The sequence below is a fragment of the Cavia porcellus genome, unplaced genomic scaffold (assembly GCF_034190915.1).
Source record: "Cavia porcellus strain 051 isolate PalLab524CR breed Dunkin Hartley unplaced genomic scaffold, mCavPor4.1 scaffold_1, whole genome shotgun sequence".
NCBI lineage: Eukaryota > Metazoa > Chordata > Mammalia > Rodentia > Caviidae > Cavia > Cavia porcellus.
The window spans coordinates 142059616-142074167 of record NW_026947484.1 but is presented as its reverse complement, the minus strand read 5'-3'; the positions used below and the strand labels follow the sequence as shown (position 1 = coordinate 142074167).

Below are 14552 nucleotides of genomic sequence, written 5' to 3'. Positions count from 1 at the left end.
TTGATGGTAAGGTAGTATGAGTCATTGTGAAGATACTTTTCCCAGGCACTGCATTCTATGACATAATCCAGGTTTCAGGGTTAAAGTATAGATTCTGTTCAGTGTGTCTTGTCTCCCTCCAAAATTCCCCCCCCCCCCCCCCAGGTTTTGCTGTATAGTTCAGGCTTCAAACTCACAGCACTGCTGCCTTAGCCTCCCAAGTGCTGGAATTACAAGCATGTGCCACCATGCCCAGCTAGTATTTCTTCTTAGTAATTAAAAAAGCAAAATTAATAGATGTTCTTAGGGTAACAGAATAGTTTGTGTACATATAGTGTATGGTAAGCAAGTGGATGTTACAGGAATGTCTCTTTTGTTTCCCCTTTTCCAGATAACACATTTGTTTTTACTTTCAGCTGCCTAGGGGCTTGAGTCTCCAGTCAGAACATCCTCCCAGACCCTCTTTGACTGAAGCAACCTAGACTAAGTTCTTGGTGCCCTCTTCGGCAGCCAAAGGTGAAAGCCCCATAGAATAGAGGATCCAGAGGAGCATTGAGGAGGCCAAAGAGAAAAGGATGTGGCTAAGGCTGGGAGGGACTTAACATGGTGGAGGAGAACCAGTACCACAGACCCAGTAGGTAGTAAGCTGTCCAACAGAGTATGAAGGTCAGCAAGATGAGGACCAGCCGCAGGGCCCGAAGACAACACGGGGCGGGTGTCTAAGGACCAGCGGAGGTTAAATTCACTGGCAGGAGCTGGGAATTTAGAAAATTCATCTAAAATTTAGACCTACTCAGCTACTGAACTTATTGTAGGGTGACTTGATAGGAGGGCAGAGGCAGTGAAGAGCGCCCCACCTATAAGGTGAATGGTGCAAACCCACCCTTCCAACCTAGGTCTATATAATCCCTTCCCCGTAGGCAAAATGTTTTATTAGGTAAGTCACCAAATCTTGAGACTTAATGGTATTTAAGAATAAGGGAAAATTTGAATACCTTTCTCACTAATCCTTGCCCAACTTACTCAGTCTAGCTTCAGTTTACAACTGAAGGCATTCAGTAGCTTGCATCTCACTTTGGTTTAGTGAATGACAGCTGTGAGATCAAGGAATGATGCTGGAAGCAGCAGTTGTGGGGGGTAAGGCTTAAGGCCTGGGGATTAGATTCTTACCACGGTTCTTCTTCCTGGGCTGGGGACTGGACACACGACAATGCGGCTATAGCAGATGGCCATGGTGGTCAGTGGCAGCAGAAAAAGCAGAAGGTGAAGAGGTTATAGGTGGTCTCCTGCCACTGAGCCTTGAAGCTGCCTCTGGTGACACACTGAGTGAAAGGGACTGGACCAGCTCGACGGACAGTGTGAAAAGGAACAGCTGGAGTGAATTTGAGGATTATTAGAACTGACTCCTGCATCCTTTAATACCAATTTATGTCACAGTATCTCTTCCCAGTTCGTCCTTAATTACATGTGGCTATCTCTGGCTTTTTGAGATGGTCTCACTAAACAGTTTAGGTTGGCTTTAAACAACTCAGCATGCTATATGCTGGGATTACATGTGATTCATTGTGCTACTTTATAAAGATAGGCAGTGTACCTTGAAAATGGCTATTTTTTCATTAGGGTTGAATATGGTGCAAAGAATGAAGTTTGTTAAATCCTAAAATTGAAAAAAATCTGGCTTTGCTGGGCATGGTGGCGCATACCTGTAATCCTAGCACTTGGGAGGCCGAAGCAGGAGAACCACTTTGAGTCCGAGACCAGCCTGGGCTACAAAGTGAGCTCAGGGCCAGCCTCAACTGTGTGGTGCGACCCTGTCTTAAAAAAATAAACTGGCTTCTCAGATTTTAACATTGCACTTTGTAAAAATGTCTCCACTATTTCATTCACATCTTTAGTTGAAATGATTTTTCTGATATGTCTGGTAAATAATAGAGGGGGGAAGTGTATAAAATAGGTGCTGTTAAAGTTTCAGGCCACCCATAAGCGCTGGCCTGGTGAGCACGAGGTCGTGAGTTCAATCCCCAGTATCGCAAAAAAAAAAAAAAAAAAGTTTCAGGCCACCTGAGGAACTACTTTGAAGATAACAATACACAATGTATTAACCATTATTACGCTCCTATTTTGTTTTAAAGTTTTGTATAATTGTTTTCATTGTTTTCTCTCTTTGAAAAAAATGAGGCCATTTTTACAGCCACTCTAAAATGACCTTTAGTAATGGTGTTATGTACAGTAACTATAATGATAGAATAACAAATTTCAAATGCTATTGGATACCCTTTCCCCGTTTTTTAAATTGCTGGGTTTTTGGGTTGAATCAGAAGCATTTTTAAATTTTAGAGTTACAGGGTTAGATAGAATGCTTGGCTCTAGTAATGCAGATTAAGTTACTGTTAATTTGGTAAAAGTTAAACTTGATGGGTGTCAGATTCCTTAGATATTCTGAGGCATTTGGGAAAGTTAGGCAAGCATGAGAAACTTAAGAAAGGTGAATACAAAGTTCTTGGAGATACGATCAGGCTGCTCTGAATTAGTTGGGGAGTTGTCTTTCCTTTTCACCTATCTTGTGTCCATATATCTCTGGATGTTTAATTTTTTTTGCATTATGTCTAGAAATACTTGAACTGTAAGGAGTATAAAAATTTAAAGTCTCTAAACTCACAGTTTGGTCCATAACCTTGTATCTACTTCCTTTTCCATTTTATATGTGATTTATCCATCTACAATAGGAACTGCCCTTTCAAATAGTGCTAATTTAGAAATGAGTCTACAGAAGCTGGGGATTTAGTTCAATGGCATAAGTGCCTGCCTGGCAAGCGTGAGGTCGTGAGTTTGATCACTGGTACTAAAAAAAAAAAAAAAAAAAAAAAAATGAGTCTACAAAAATAAGTAATTACCAAGGGTGTAGCTTGATAGTAGAGTGGCTGCTTAGCATGTTTGATGCCCTGGGTTCAATTGCCAGTGTTACAAAAAAAGCAAAGTAATTCCTTACTATTCCTAATACTCCTTTGCCACAATTGATAAGGCCATAATTTTTTTTTTCTTTTGGTTTTGGGTGTTAAACTTATGACCTTGAGCTTGCCAGGCAGGTGCTTATGCAGCTGAGTTACAACCCAGCTACGGCCATAATTTTTTTTTTTGTCTTTTTCATTTTTATCGGTACCGGGGATCGAACTCACAACCGCCTGCTTGCAAAGCAGATACTTAGGCCGCTGAGCTAAATCCCCAGCCCCTGGCCATAATATTTTTAATTGACAGTAATATTTTAAATAACAATGATAGCATATAGCAATGCAGATTCTATCCAAAAGATCACTTAACCAGGAACTAAAAATATGTATGTTATTTTTGCACATATACTTGTTAGGACAGTTTGCTACTAAGACCTACAGAGGTTGCAATTACTATCAGGTAATAATGCCAGATTATAAAATGATCATTAATTTAAATGACCTAGCCCAAATCCTAAGTTAGTGGTATAACCTACACTCAAAAAATAATAAATCAATGCAACAAAATATCCTCCAATTCCCAATCTACATCTACAGTCTGCTTCATTTAAACACAACTGTGGGGGCTGGGGATTTAGCTCAGCGGCATAAGCACCTGCCTTGCAAGCAGGCAGTCGTGAGTATCGATCCCTGGTACCGATAAAAATGAAAAAGACAAAAAAAACCCAAAACAAACAAAAAAACCCAACTGTGATTTCTGCTGCACTGTGGCAACACCCTATGTTTTTCACTTCGGTTGGTAGAGGCTCTGTTTGTAACACTGACAGAAGTAATATATATAATAAAGATTTTATTATAAAGATTTTTATTATATATTTTTCTTTTTTAGACTGGATGTCACTAAATCACTAAGTTGCCCTGGCTGAGTCCAAACCTGCAATCTCTGCCTCACCCTCCCAGAGTGCTGGAATTACAAGTATTTTCCACCTTGCCTGGCTATACTCACTTCAGGAATTGAACCTTGGACCTTGTGCTTGCCAGGCAGGTGCTTATGCCATTGAGCTATATCCCGGACCCTAGTACTCAGTTCTGATAGTTAGATTTCTGGGTTTTTGTTTTGTCTTTAAGATAGGGTCTCACTATATAGTTCAGTTTGGCTTTGAAGTCATGTAACCCAGGGTGGCCTTGAACTCACTATGATCCCTCCTGCTTCAGCCTCCAGAGTGCTGGGATTTCAGGCATGCACCACCATATCCACCAATGGTTAAATTTCTAATTGAGAATTTGATGAAATCTTAAATCATTGACTATAATGCATTATTACAGTACTATCACAGACTGAAAATCATTGATCTTTGGCTTCCTTCCATACATAATCCTAATCTCACTGTCTCAAAATGTATTACTCCATTATGTTGATAGCATTTTTTAAAGTATTGTTTTACAATTAGCTTTTTTTCTCGACTTCTGGCTCCTTTTCACTATTGAGACTTGATTAAGCAGTATTAAAGTTTACAAGCTCCTTTGTTGCCAGTTTTAACCCCCATTCCACAATAAAGTCAGAGTAAAAAATACAAAATTATGTTGCTCTTTACCTCTTAACCTTAGGGTGGCTCCACTGCTCTCAAGGTAAAATACACTCTTAATGTCTAGGCTTTGCCCTGCCCTTTCCCTCCCTGCTCATTATTTATCGTTTTCTAGTTGGTTTTTTTTTTTTTTTTTTCATTTTATAGTTTTAAACTTCGGTAGTAAGGTTGCTACCTGTACCCTCCATTCTCCCCAGCATTTCTCCTGTTTAACTTCTTTTACAACTTTCTGTATTTCAAGAATCAGATTTTAATATCTTCAGAAAGCTTTCCCTGGCACCCGGTGAGTCAGTCACCCTCCACTGTTTCTCAACTCCTAACCTTTAGAGTGTAACACCGCACACAATATGCTAACTGCCTAATTAGTTTCCTGCACTAGTCTACAGGTTTCTTGAATGTAAGGCTTTGCTACTCTTTCCTAAGCATTTGAATGTACTTGGAAAGATTTCATGTTATTTTTTAAATTGATAAATAAATGTACCACAAAGCTTTAACCAAAGCCCCTTCACTCTCTTTTTTTAAAACCCTGTTTCCTTCCAGCCCTAGAGTCTTTCTGTACCAGTCTCCTAGACTGCACCAGTATGCCTAGAGGATGCAAAGAGGTGGAAGCTAAAAAGCAAACCTAAAGGAAGCAGCACCGATAATAGGTACCGTAGGCTCTTAACAGATGTAAATTAACGTGCAAATGATCTTAACTTGCCTAAGAGATGGCAGAGACACCTGCCGTAGGATTATTGGCTAATGGCGGATAACTGCTTTGACTCCCCAGACTCATATTTGGTAACTAAATTCCCAAGCCTGAGTCCCGACAAGTCACTTACCTGGGGCAAAGCAAGCAGGAAACTAAGTCTCCGGGATGCCCCTACAAGTTTCCTTCCACTTGAGCGGCGTCCAAGTGGGTTGAGTATTGCCGCCTGGCGGTCGAGCCCGATGACCCCTGGCAGGAAAGCTGCAGCGTACATGGCCATTAGTTTTAGGAACATGAGTGTTCGACATGCGATGTTCCCAGCCAGCCACTGAACGGTAATATTCCAGGTAGCATCTGAAGGCATAACCACAAAAGTTACCAGTAAGTCCGCAATGGCTAAGTGGGCGAAGAGTCGCCGGACGGGAGAGGGACGGAGCTGGCTGGGTTGCAGCCGTGTCACTGACCAGAGCACGGCCAGATTCCCTCCAGCAGAAGAAAAAAAGAGCACAATGGTCACTCCTACTCGCACCTTGGCTGCAGCTGAGAAATGGGCAGCTCTGAGCCCTCCACCTCCACTTCTGATCCTGCCCAGATTTCCTCCCCAACCGGTGACCCCAAAGTGGTGCCATTGCCTGCCACCATCGACCCCAAAGTGGTGCCATTGCCTGCCACCATCGACATGGTGGCCTAAAGGGAAGCGCGGGGAGGACGAATAGTGGTGTGAAACGGTTAGCTTTGGCTGCTGATTCTTTGTTTTTCTTTTAACGTTTGAAACTGGTGATTGCAAATTTCGTCCACTGCAGTCTCTGCAGACTCTCCATCTACGCTGGAGAAGGTCACTAAATAGAAATCTGGTGCTAATCATTCCCGTTTCCCTACCATAGATTAGTCTGGGCTTCGGGGTTCAACTGCTGAAGACCCTTTTAGCACCTAGAATCCAAAATTCAGGCCAAGCGTGTGAATGTGTGTCGGTCTGAGGGGTAAACGAGTAGTGGGTGTTCAGCGAGACGCACTCTAAATGAACTCTATCCCAGCCTCCGGGGCGTATCCTAGTCTCGGGTTCGCAGAGCTCCCTGCTGCGCTTTCTGGCTCCACCCCTGTAGGACCCGCCTTTATTCTTGAATATTTAAAGCAATATAATGCTAGAAGTGTGCTTAAGAGACTGTTTTTTGAAGGCATGTTCTTAAAGAGATTCACGCACAATAACATGAGAAGGCAGATCCAAAGACAAGTGCTTCGCGTTCTGAAATTCCGCTTTCAGAGCTGCCTTCACACATTTTCTTTTCTGATACTGTTTGTCCCTCGTGAGGCACCGTTAGCAAGCCTAGGAGGCGTGACTAGGGGCTGGAAGTAGGGCGGGACGGGGCAGTGGAGCTGCGGCTGCCGCTGTCATGGACGCCTGGGTCCGCTTCAGTTCTCAGAGCCAGGCTCGGGAGCGTCTGTGTAGGTGCGGCCCAAAGAGGAAAGGGAGAGGGATGGGCAGAAGAAGGTTCTGGCGAGGCGAAGGCAAGCAGGACTACGGGGATCCAAAAGGGCCAACTCTGGCTACGGCGGCCCGTGCGGATTTTGAGAATCACAGTCGTGAAGAGATTATTCTTTTCTGCTCACGGGAAAGATGGAAAAACTGAGGCATGAGTGAGCAAGCGGGGAGGCCATTTAAGGTTCCTGTGCCCACATAAATTCAACAGTTTCCTCACTAGGCGATGTGGAATGAGGAGCGTTTCCCCCGCTATGAATAGCGATGTGGACTTTTTGCCCCGAGCTGGGAAGCTCCCAGTTTCCTTTCCCCTCATTTTATTGACAGCTGCCAACAGCTCTGCATTCTTTTGGTCTGCGTTCATCTAGAGGTGAATTTTTTAGTTCAGCTTTTGGCCGTACCCCTCTCCGCATGTTTTTTTTTTTTTTTTTTTTTTTTTTCGTTTTTATCGGTACCAGGGATCGAACTCACGACTGCCTGCTTACAAGGCAGGCGCTTATGCCGCTGAGCTAAATCCCCATCCCCTCCTTCACATGTCTTGAACGTGCACAGAGGCGCTTATGATGGAACCTTGCTGCCTTCTCTGGCCCTCTTCTACCTAATCATTGTCAAGTTTCTTATTTTGTGAACTCTAAATAGTGCTCCCTTTTCCTGTTATACGCTGCTGGTTCTTTTTTAAAAATGCCTTTTCTTTTCCCAGGCCTGGAGGAGAAACTGTGAAATATGGGCATGAAGAGGAGAAAAGGGGAAGTCTTTGTCTTTTGAAGGGTATTTTTGAAAGGGGAGGTTAGCGAGGTCGCCACCATATTTTGCGTCTTCTCCTCCAGGGCTGCCCAGTATGCGTGCTCCCTTCTTGGCCATGCACTGCAGAGACGTGGGGCCAGTCTTGAGTTACAGAAACAGATTCAACAACTGGAGGGGCATCTGAGCCTTGGGAGAAAGCGTAAGTGACTGTAACTTTTGTCACTCCAACCTTTTTTCCTTCCCCCATTCTCCCATTGTCCCTCCTTCCTGTTTTTTCTCCTCACGAGTTCTTTTCCCTCACTTGGCTCTGTTCTCATCTTCTGCATGTCTCCAATTATGATAAGAGAGCAGGTATAAGGAAATAATGATTAGAAGGGAGCAAGTTTGAGGACACTTAAACTGGAGTAGAAATTAGAATTTTAAGTGCAGTACTGTGGGAAGCTGAGACAAGAGACTTGAGTTCAGGCTGGACAACATAGTGATTAACAAGAATTTGTCTCAAAATAAAAATAAAAATTTTAAAAGGGCTGGGAGCTGGGCATGGTGATGCACATGTATGATCCCAGCAGTTGGGAGGCTAAGGCAGAATTGCTGAAAGTTCAAGACCAGCCAATACTACTTAGCAAGACTTTGTCTCAAAAAAGCAAAACAAATCAAAGCCAAAACAAACAAACAACAACAACAAAACAGGTTGGGGAGGTAGCTCACTTGAAGACCTTGAGTTCAATCCCAGTACCACCAAAAATTAAAAATAAATTTTAAAAATTTGAAGCAAAAAAGAATGAACTGTTTCTACTTTTTTTGTTTGTTTGCTTGTGTGTTACTATCACTTGCTTCACTTTCACCTTCTTGGCTTTCTCTTTTTTTGTATCTTGCTCTCTGTGTTTCTGCTTTCATTTCCTTGCATTGTCTTGTGAATCTCCACAAGTTCTGCGCTTGGGCAACTCAGCAGATGCTCTCGAGTCAGCCAAAAGAGCTGTGCACCTATCAGATGTTGTCCTGAGATTCTGCATCACGGTTAGTCACCTCAATCGAGCCTTGTACTTCGCATGTGACAATGTCCTATGGGCTGGAAAGTCTGGACTAGCTCCCCGTGTGGATCAGGAGAAGTGGGCTCAGCGCTCATTCAGGTTTGTTACTTTTTTTTTTTTTTTTGAGCGGGTCTCACTTTGTAGTGTAGTCTGGCCTTAGGTTCATGATGTAGTCCAGGCTGACCTTGAACTTACACTCACAGAGATCTCCTGAGTGTTTGGATTACAGGCATGCGCTACCATGCCTGGGTTCAGGTTTGTTTTCCATTTATCCTACAAGATCTTATGTAACCCCATACTCTGTACCTTGCTTTTTATGAAAGAAAGCTCTCTCATGTTCTTCCCAGAGTGTACAGTTGGCTATCCATATTCTTGGCTTCCACATTCATGGATTCAGTCAACCACAAATGGAAAATGTTAGGTAGAGAAATTGCATCTGTGTTGAACATGTACAAACTTTTTTCTTCTTGATATTCCTTAATATAGTAGTGACTCTTTATAGCATTTATGTTGAGTTAGGTATTATAAGTAATATAGAGATGATTTAAACTATATAAGAATATATAGGTAGGTAATATGCGGTTACTATACTATTTTATATAAAAGATTTAAGCATCTGGATTTTGGTAAGATTCGATTATACATCAGAATCTTGGAACCCAATACCCCAGGAAGACCAAGAAGCAACTATATATGTGTAAAGCAATCATTTGGTTCCAATCTTCATGTACATCTTAAACAGAAAATACTAAATGGGGGCAGATGGAAGACACATGCCCTTCCATGATGAATAAGACTGGACAAGATAAGACATGATATTACTTCCATTTTGCTTCTGTTATACCATGGGTATTCCCCCTCACTGCTTACTATTCATTTGAAAGGTTTTTTTTTTTTAAAGAGGTGTGCCTCAGTATGTTGCCCAGGCTAGTCCCAAACTCTTGGGCTCAGTCAATCCTCCTATCTCAGCCTCCAAGTAGTTGGGACTGTTTGCAAGGGCCATCACCATTCCACTCAACTTTTCCATAAACATATATTAGGTATTTGTTATGGGCTACGGGATAAAGCAAAGAGCTAAACAGATGTGCCTATATCCATGAGGCTTCTACTCTAGTTGGGGAATGAAACATTAAAACAAATAACTACTCAAATATGTTATGGAAAACCACAGATTGTTATAAGAGTATAATGACAAGAGGAGCTAACTTAGATTGAAAGATCATGGAAGAAGTCTTTGAGAAAGTGATATTTTAGTTCAGACCTGAAATAGTAGTTAGACAAAACAAAGAGTAATAGATAAGCTCTTGCCAAACAGAATATAGCACATTCTAAGGCCTTGAGCCAGGAAAAGCTTCAGGCAATTAGAACAGTAGAAAGAAAGTCAGTGTGATAGATGGTATTGAGTATGGGGGATAAATTCAAATTTGAAAGCCAGGAACCAAATTGTTTATATATAATGGGACATTATTGAAGGGTCCTCTCCAGGGACCTAACACAATTCAAATTATATTTAAAGAAATCTGTCTTGTACTGGGGATTTAGTCAGTAGTAGAGTACCCTCCTAGCACAAGAGAGGCTCTGGTTCTGTCCACACCAGCATAGCAAAAAAAAAAAAAAAACCAAAACAAAACAAAAAACAACCCAAAACCCAAAGAACAAAAACAACATTTGTCGGGGGCTGGAGATTTAGCTCAGCGGCATAAGCGCCTGCCTTGCAAGCAGGCAGTCGTGAGTTCAATCCCTGGTACCGATAAAAAGGAAAAAGACAAAAAAAACATTTGTCTTGTTTGTGACATGATGTGGGGCAAGAGAGATGCCCTAACATTGAACTAAGGGGAAAGAAAAATCTATGACTTAGAAATAAAATTCTGTTACAGTTCATATAACATTTATATAAGTGCAATCTAGAGATGATTTAAAATGTACAAAAGAATGTGCATAGGTTATATGAAAATACTATGCCATTTAATATACAGGAGTTGATCATCTGTAAATTTTGGTATCTGTGAAGAGTCCAAGAAACAAACCCCTCAGATACCAGGGACAGATGTATAGATTACCTGTACTTGTTTTTTGTTTCCCTATAATTGTCTTTGTACTTCTTATTGTGTTACCATCTGCCCATCTCTACTTCTGCCTTGTTTTTCTCTTTGTCTTTCTCAGTAAGTCACAAGTAAAACATAGTTTGTGATGTATGAGGGCTGGGAGATGGCAGCATAGCTGGAGTGGTATGAAAAAGCAACTCCCCCGGAAGAGTCTATATGCTATATTTATTTGTTTTATTCAAAATATTTATTCCATGCTATGCTTTTTTTTTTTTTTATATATCTGTACCCGGGATCGAACTCACGACAGCCTGCTTGCAAGGCAGGTGCTTATGCTGCTGAGCTAAATCCCCAGCCCCTCAAAAATATTTATTGAGCTCTTACTATGTGGTAGGCATTGGTCTACACACAGAGATACAGTGGTTAAAGTTCCTATGGGATTTACATTGTAACAAGAAGGGACAATAAGAATATCAAATATGGCAAGTGCTATGCAGAAAATTGAAACAGAGTCAGGTGATAGAGAGTAAATACTTCACTGTCTTAAACTGAGGGGTCATAGAAGACCTCTTTGAAGAAGTGTCATTTAAGTTCAGACCTAAAGAACAAAAAAGAGCGAGCCATGTGAGGTTTTTTTGTTTTTTTTTTTTTTTTGGTACCAGAGATCGAACTCACGACCTTGTGCTTGCCAGGCAGGTGCTTATGCTGCTGAGCTAAATCCCCAGCCCCCATATGAGGTTTTTAAGAGAAGATTCCAAGTAGAGGGACTAGATAATGCTAATGCTTTAAGGTAAGATAGGATCAAAATGTAGAAAAAAAACAACATGATGGAGCATAGTGATTGGAGAAGGAATGGTACAAGACAGAGGTAAGGGCCAGATGATGTTGAATCTGAAAGTCTGTCTAAGGTATGTAGATGTTATTCTAAATGTGACAGGAAGGAAATGCTGGTAAGTTTAAAACCAGGAATAATAATGTGATTTATTTTGTGGTAGCTCCTTTATGAAAATAAATTATTGGGTATGGAGCAAAATGGGCTACAGAGACCAGTTAAAAGGCAAAAGCAATAGTCCAGGCAAAAGGTAATAGCTGCTTAAACTATAGTGGTGAGGAGCAATAGAGAAATATGACTGGCTTCAGGATATATTCTGGAAGGGGGCAATTTACTGATTACCAACCACTATTGTAAGAGTAAATTAAAAATACAAGTATAGAGGCTTGGGTTTTAGCTCAGTGGTAGAACTTTTACAGACATGTGTAAGGGCCCAAATTTGATCTCCAGCACTGAAAGCAACACAGATTATATACTTAAGGAATTTATAATCTGACACATTTATCAATTACCTAACACCTCTTTTAAAATATTTTTCTTAGTGGCTGGGGATTTAGCTCAGCGGCATAAGCACCTGCCTTGCAAGCAGGTGGTCATGAGTTTGATCCCCGGTACCGATAAAAAGGAAAAAAAAAAAAATGTAAAAAAAAAAAATATATGTATATATATATATACATATATTTTTTTTTTCTTAAAGAAATGAATTTAGCTGGGTGTAGTGGTACATTCCTGTAAATCCCCAGCCCCCTTTTTTTCATTCTTATTGGGATATAATTGACAATTAGAAATTGTAAATATTTTATATGTGTACCGTTGTAACATTATCAACACAACAAGTTAATTAACAAATTCATCATCTCAGTTTGTCTTTTTTTTATGGTGAGAATACTTAAGATCTATTTTAGCAAATTCCAAATATACCATACAGTATGGTTAACTATAATCACCATGCTGTATGTTAGATCTCCAAGACTTACGCATTTTTGCATATCTAAAACTTAGTGCCCTTTGACCAAAATCTTCCCCCACCCTCCCAGTCTCTGGCAATCATCCCTTCTGTGCCTCTATGAATTAGATTTTTTTTTTTTTTTTTATGAATTAGATTTTTTACAGCCCACGGATAAAATCATGTAATATTTGTCTGTATCTGGCTTATTTCACCTAGCAAAATGTCTTCAAGGAAGAATATATTTTCCTCTTTTGGTTTTTGGAGAGGAGGTCTTACTCTGGGGTTCAGGCTGGTCTTGAACTTGCAGTCCTTCCACCTCAGTCTCCTGAGTGCTAGGCTTATACAGGCATGTGGCACCATGCCTGGTGTCTTATTTTCTTCATCACTGAGGCAGAATACACTGCAAATTCAAGGAGGAGAAATTTATTTAGGTTCCAGTATCAGTCCACAGTCATTTGGCTCCAAGGCAGAAGGTGGGGCACAGGGACATGATGGAAGAATAGCTGCTTACCTCATGGGGAACAGGAAGCAGTGAGTGAGAAGGAAAAGGCTAGGAAGGGACATAAACCCTTCCAGGCCATGCCTCTAGTGACTGCCTCTTCTGATTAGATCCCACTTCCTCACAAGCCAGCCATAAGCCCCCATAATCCAGTCACCTTCCAAAGTCCTCATCTGTGGCTTTTGGGAGACATTTAGATATAAATCATAATACCTGGTGAGGAGATATTTCTAATAGTTGGTTACAGCATTCACTTGTGGTGTTCTAATGTGTGCTCCTTGTACTACATGGAAAAATTTTTAAGTATTATGTTGGAATGTTAAGTAGTTTTATATGCCCTGTCTAACCCTGCATGATTCTGCTCTGTGTATCTCAGGTATTATCTCTTTTCCCTCATCATGAATCTGAGCCGTGATGCTTATGAAATTCGCTTACTCATGGAACAAGAGTCTTCAGCTTGTATTCGGCGACTGAGGGGTTCTGGAGGAGGAGTCCCAGGAGGACTTGAAACTGGAGGAGCTGGAGGACCAGGAACTCCAGGAAGAGGCCTGCCTCAACTGGCTCTAAAGCTTCGGCTCCAAGTCCTGCTCCTGGCTCGGGTCCTTCAAGGTCATCCCCCACTTCTGCTGGATGTGATAAAAAATTCTTGTGATCTCTTCATTCCACTGGACAAATTAGGCCTCTGGCACTGTGGCCCTGGGATTGTGGGGCTTTGTGGACTTGTGTCCTCTGTCCTGTCCATTCTCACCCTAATCTATCCCTGGTTACGACTCAAGCCTTGACACTCTGGTGCAGGATAAACGAGGGGACCTGAATTGGTGAAATAGAATTTTAGATCATTCTTCATGTGCTAGCTTCATTCTAATTGTACTACTTGATTAGTTAAAATCCAAAATTTAGGGGTTTAGGGAAGAGATTTGGGGAAGATGAGACAAAGACACATGACTTGTCAATAGAATGATTCTGATACCCAGATATGCCTAAACTTTTGTTCTTTTCCTCTTTTACTCTCTGAATCGCTCTTGACTATTTTATCATCTCAAGTCTATTTTAAGATGCTTATTACTGTATCTGCTCAGTCCCTTGTCCAGGAGTTTAAATGGAGATCTTTTTTGGTAGAGAAGGTATCAGATTTGATTTATAAGAATCTGCCTTTTTTTTTTTTTTTATCCCAGAGTGTGCTTGTAGAAAAATTTTTTTTCTCCTTCAAGCTGCAAATCATAATTTTTTGGTTGTTTATTAATATAGGGCCTCAGTATGCAGCCCAGGCTGGCCTCAAAAACAAGTGATCTTCCTACCTCGGCCTCCTGAGTAATGGGATTACAAATACATGTCCCCATGCCTGGCATAAATCATAATTTTTAAAACTTTATGTCCCAGTGAACTCTTTTTTTTATATTTCTATACCACAGGTTATTTAATGCTTCCTCTTCCATCCTCATCTACCTCACCAACCTCTCTCATGATCTGGCCCTTACCCTTCCCTGTACTCATACCTTCAGATTTCTGCTTACACTTTGATTTCAGAGCTTTGGTCCCTAGTTGGTTCTTACCTCTTTACCCATCCAGATTGATGCTGTGTCTAGCATCCTGCTGTAAATACTGTAGAAGGATTCTGTGTAAATATCTGTAGCCCATGTACACAATGGAGAGCAAGCCTCCCAGGTCAGCAAATTAAAGATCAGTTTGCTCATTGATACTTGGTTTGGTCCCTCATGTTTTCATTACTTGAGATACTTATTCCTGTCACTCACTGTGGTTTGGGTTTTTCATG

At 41.1% G+C, this 14552-nt stretch overlaps 1 protein-coding gene across 1 annotated transcript; it reads left to right on the top strand.

Annotated features, from left to right (window-relative positions):
• The first annotated feature begins 6509 nt into the window (after window positions 1–6509).
• Pex11b (peroxisomal biogenesis factor 11 beta) lies at window positions 6510–14477 on the top strand. The gene is made up of 4 exons (XM_003479289.5): window positions 6510–6648; window positions 7506–7621; window positions 8351–8552; window positions 13155–14477. The coding sequence occupies exons 1-4, from the start codon at window positions 6593–6595 to the stop codon at window positions 13558–13560; spliced, it is 780 nt and encodes a 259-aa protein (XP_003479337.1). The 5' UTR covers window positions 6510–6592; the 3' UTR covers window positions 13561–14477.
• The last annotated feature ends 75 nt before the right edge of the window (window positions 14478–14552 follow it).

Bases quoted from the DNA above. Each gene is read 5' to 3' on its own strand.
- Pex11b (XM_003479289.5), top strand. From the start codon at position 6,593: ATGGACGCCTGGGTCCGCTTCAGTTCTCAGAGCCAGGCTCGGGAGCGT. The intron at 6,649-7,505 runs GTGCGGCCCAAA...CTTCTCCTCCAG, and splicing joins GCTCGGGAGCGTCTGTGTAG to GGCTGCCCAGTATGCGTGCT. The intron at 7,622-8,350 runs GTAAGTGACTGT...AATCTCCACAAG, and splicing joins TCTGAGCCTTGGGAGAAAGC to TTCTGCGCTTGGGCAACTCA.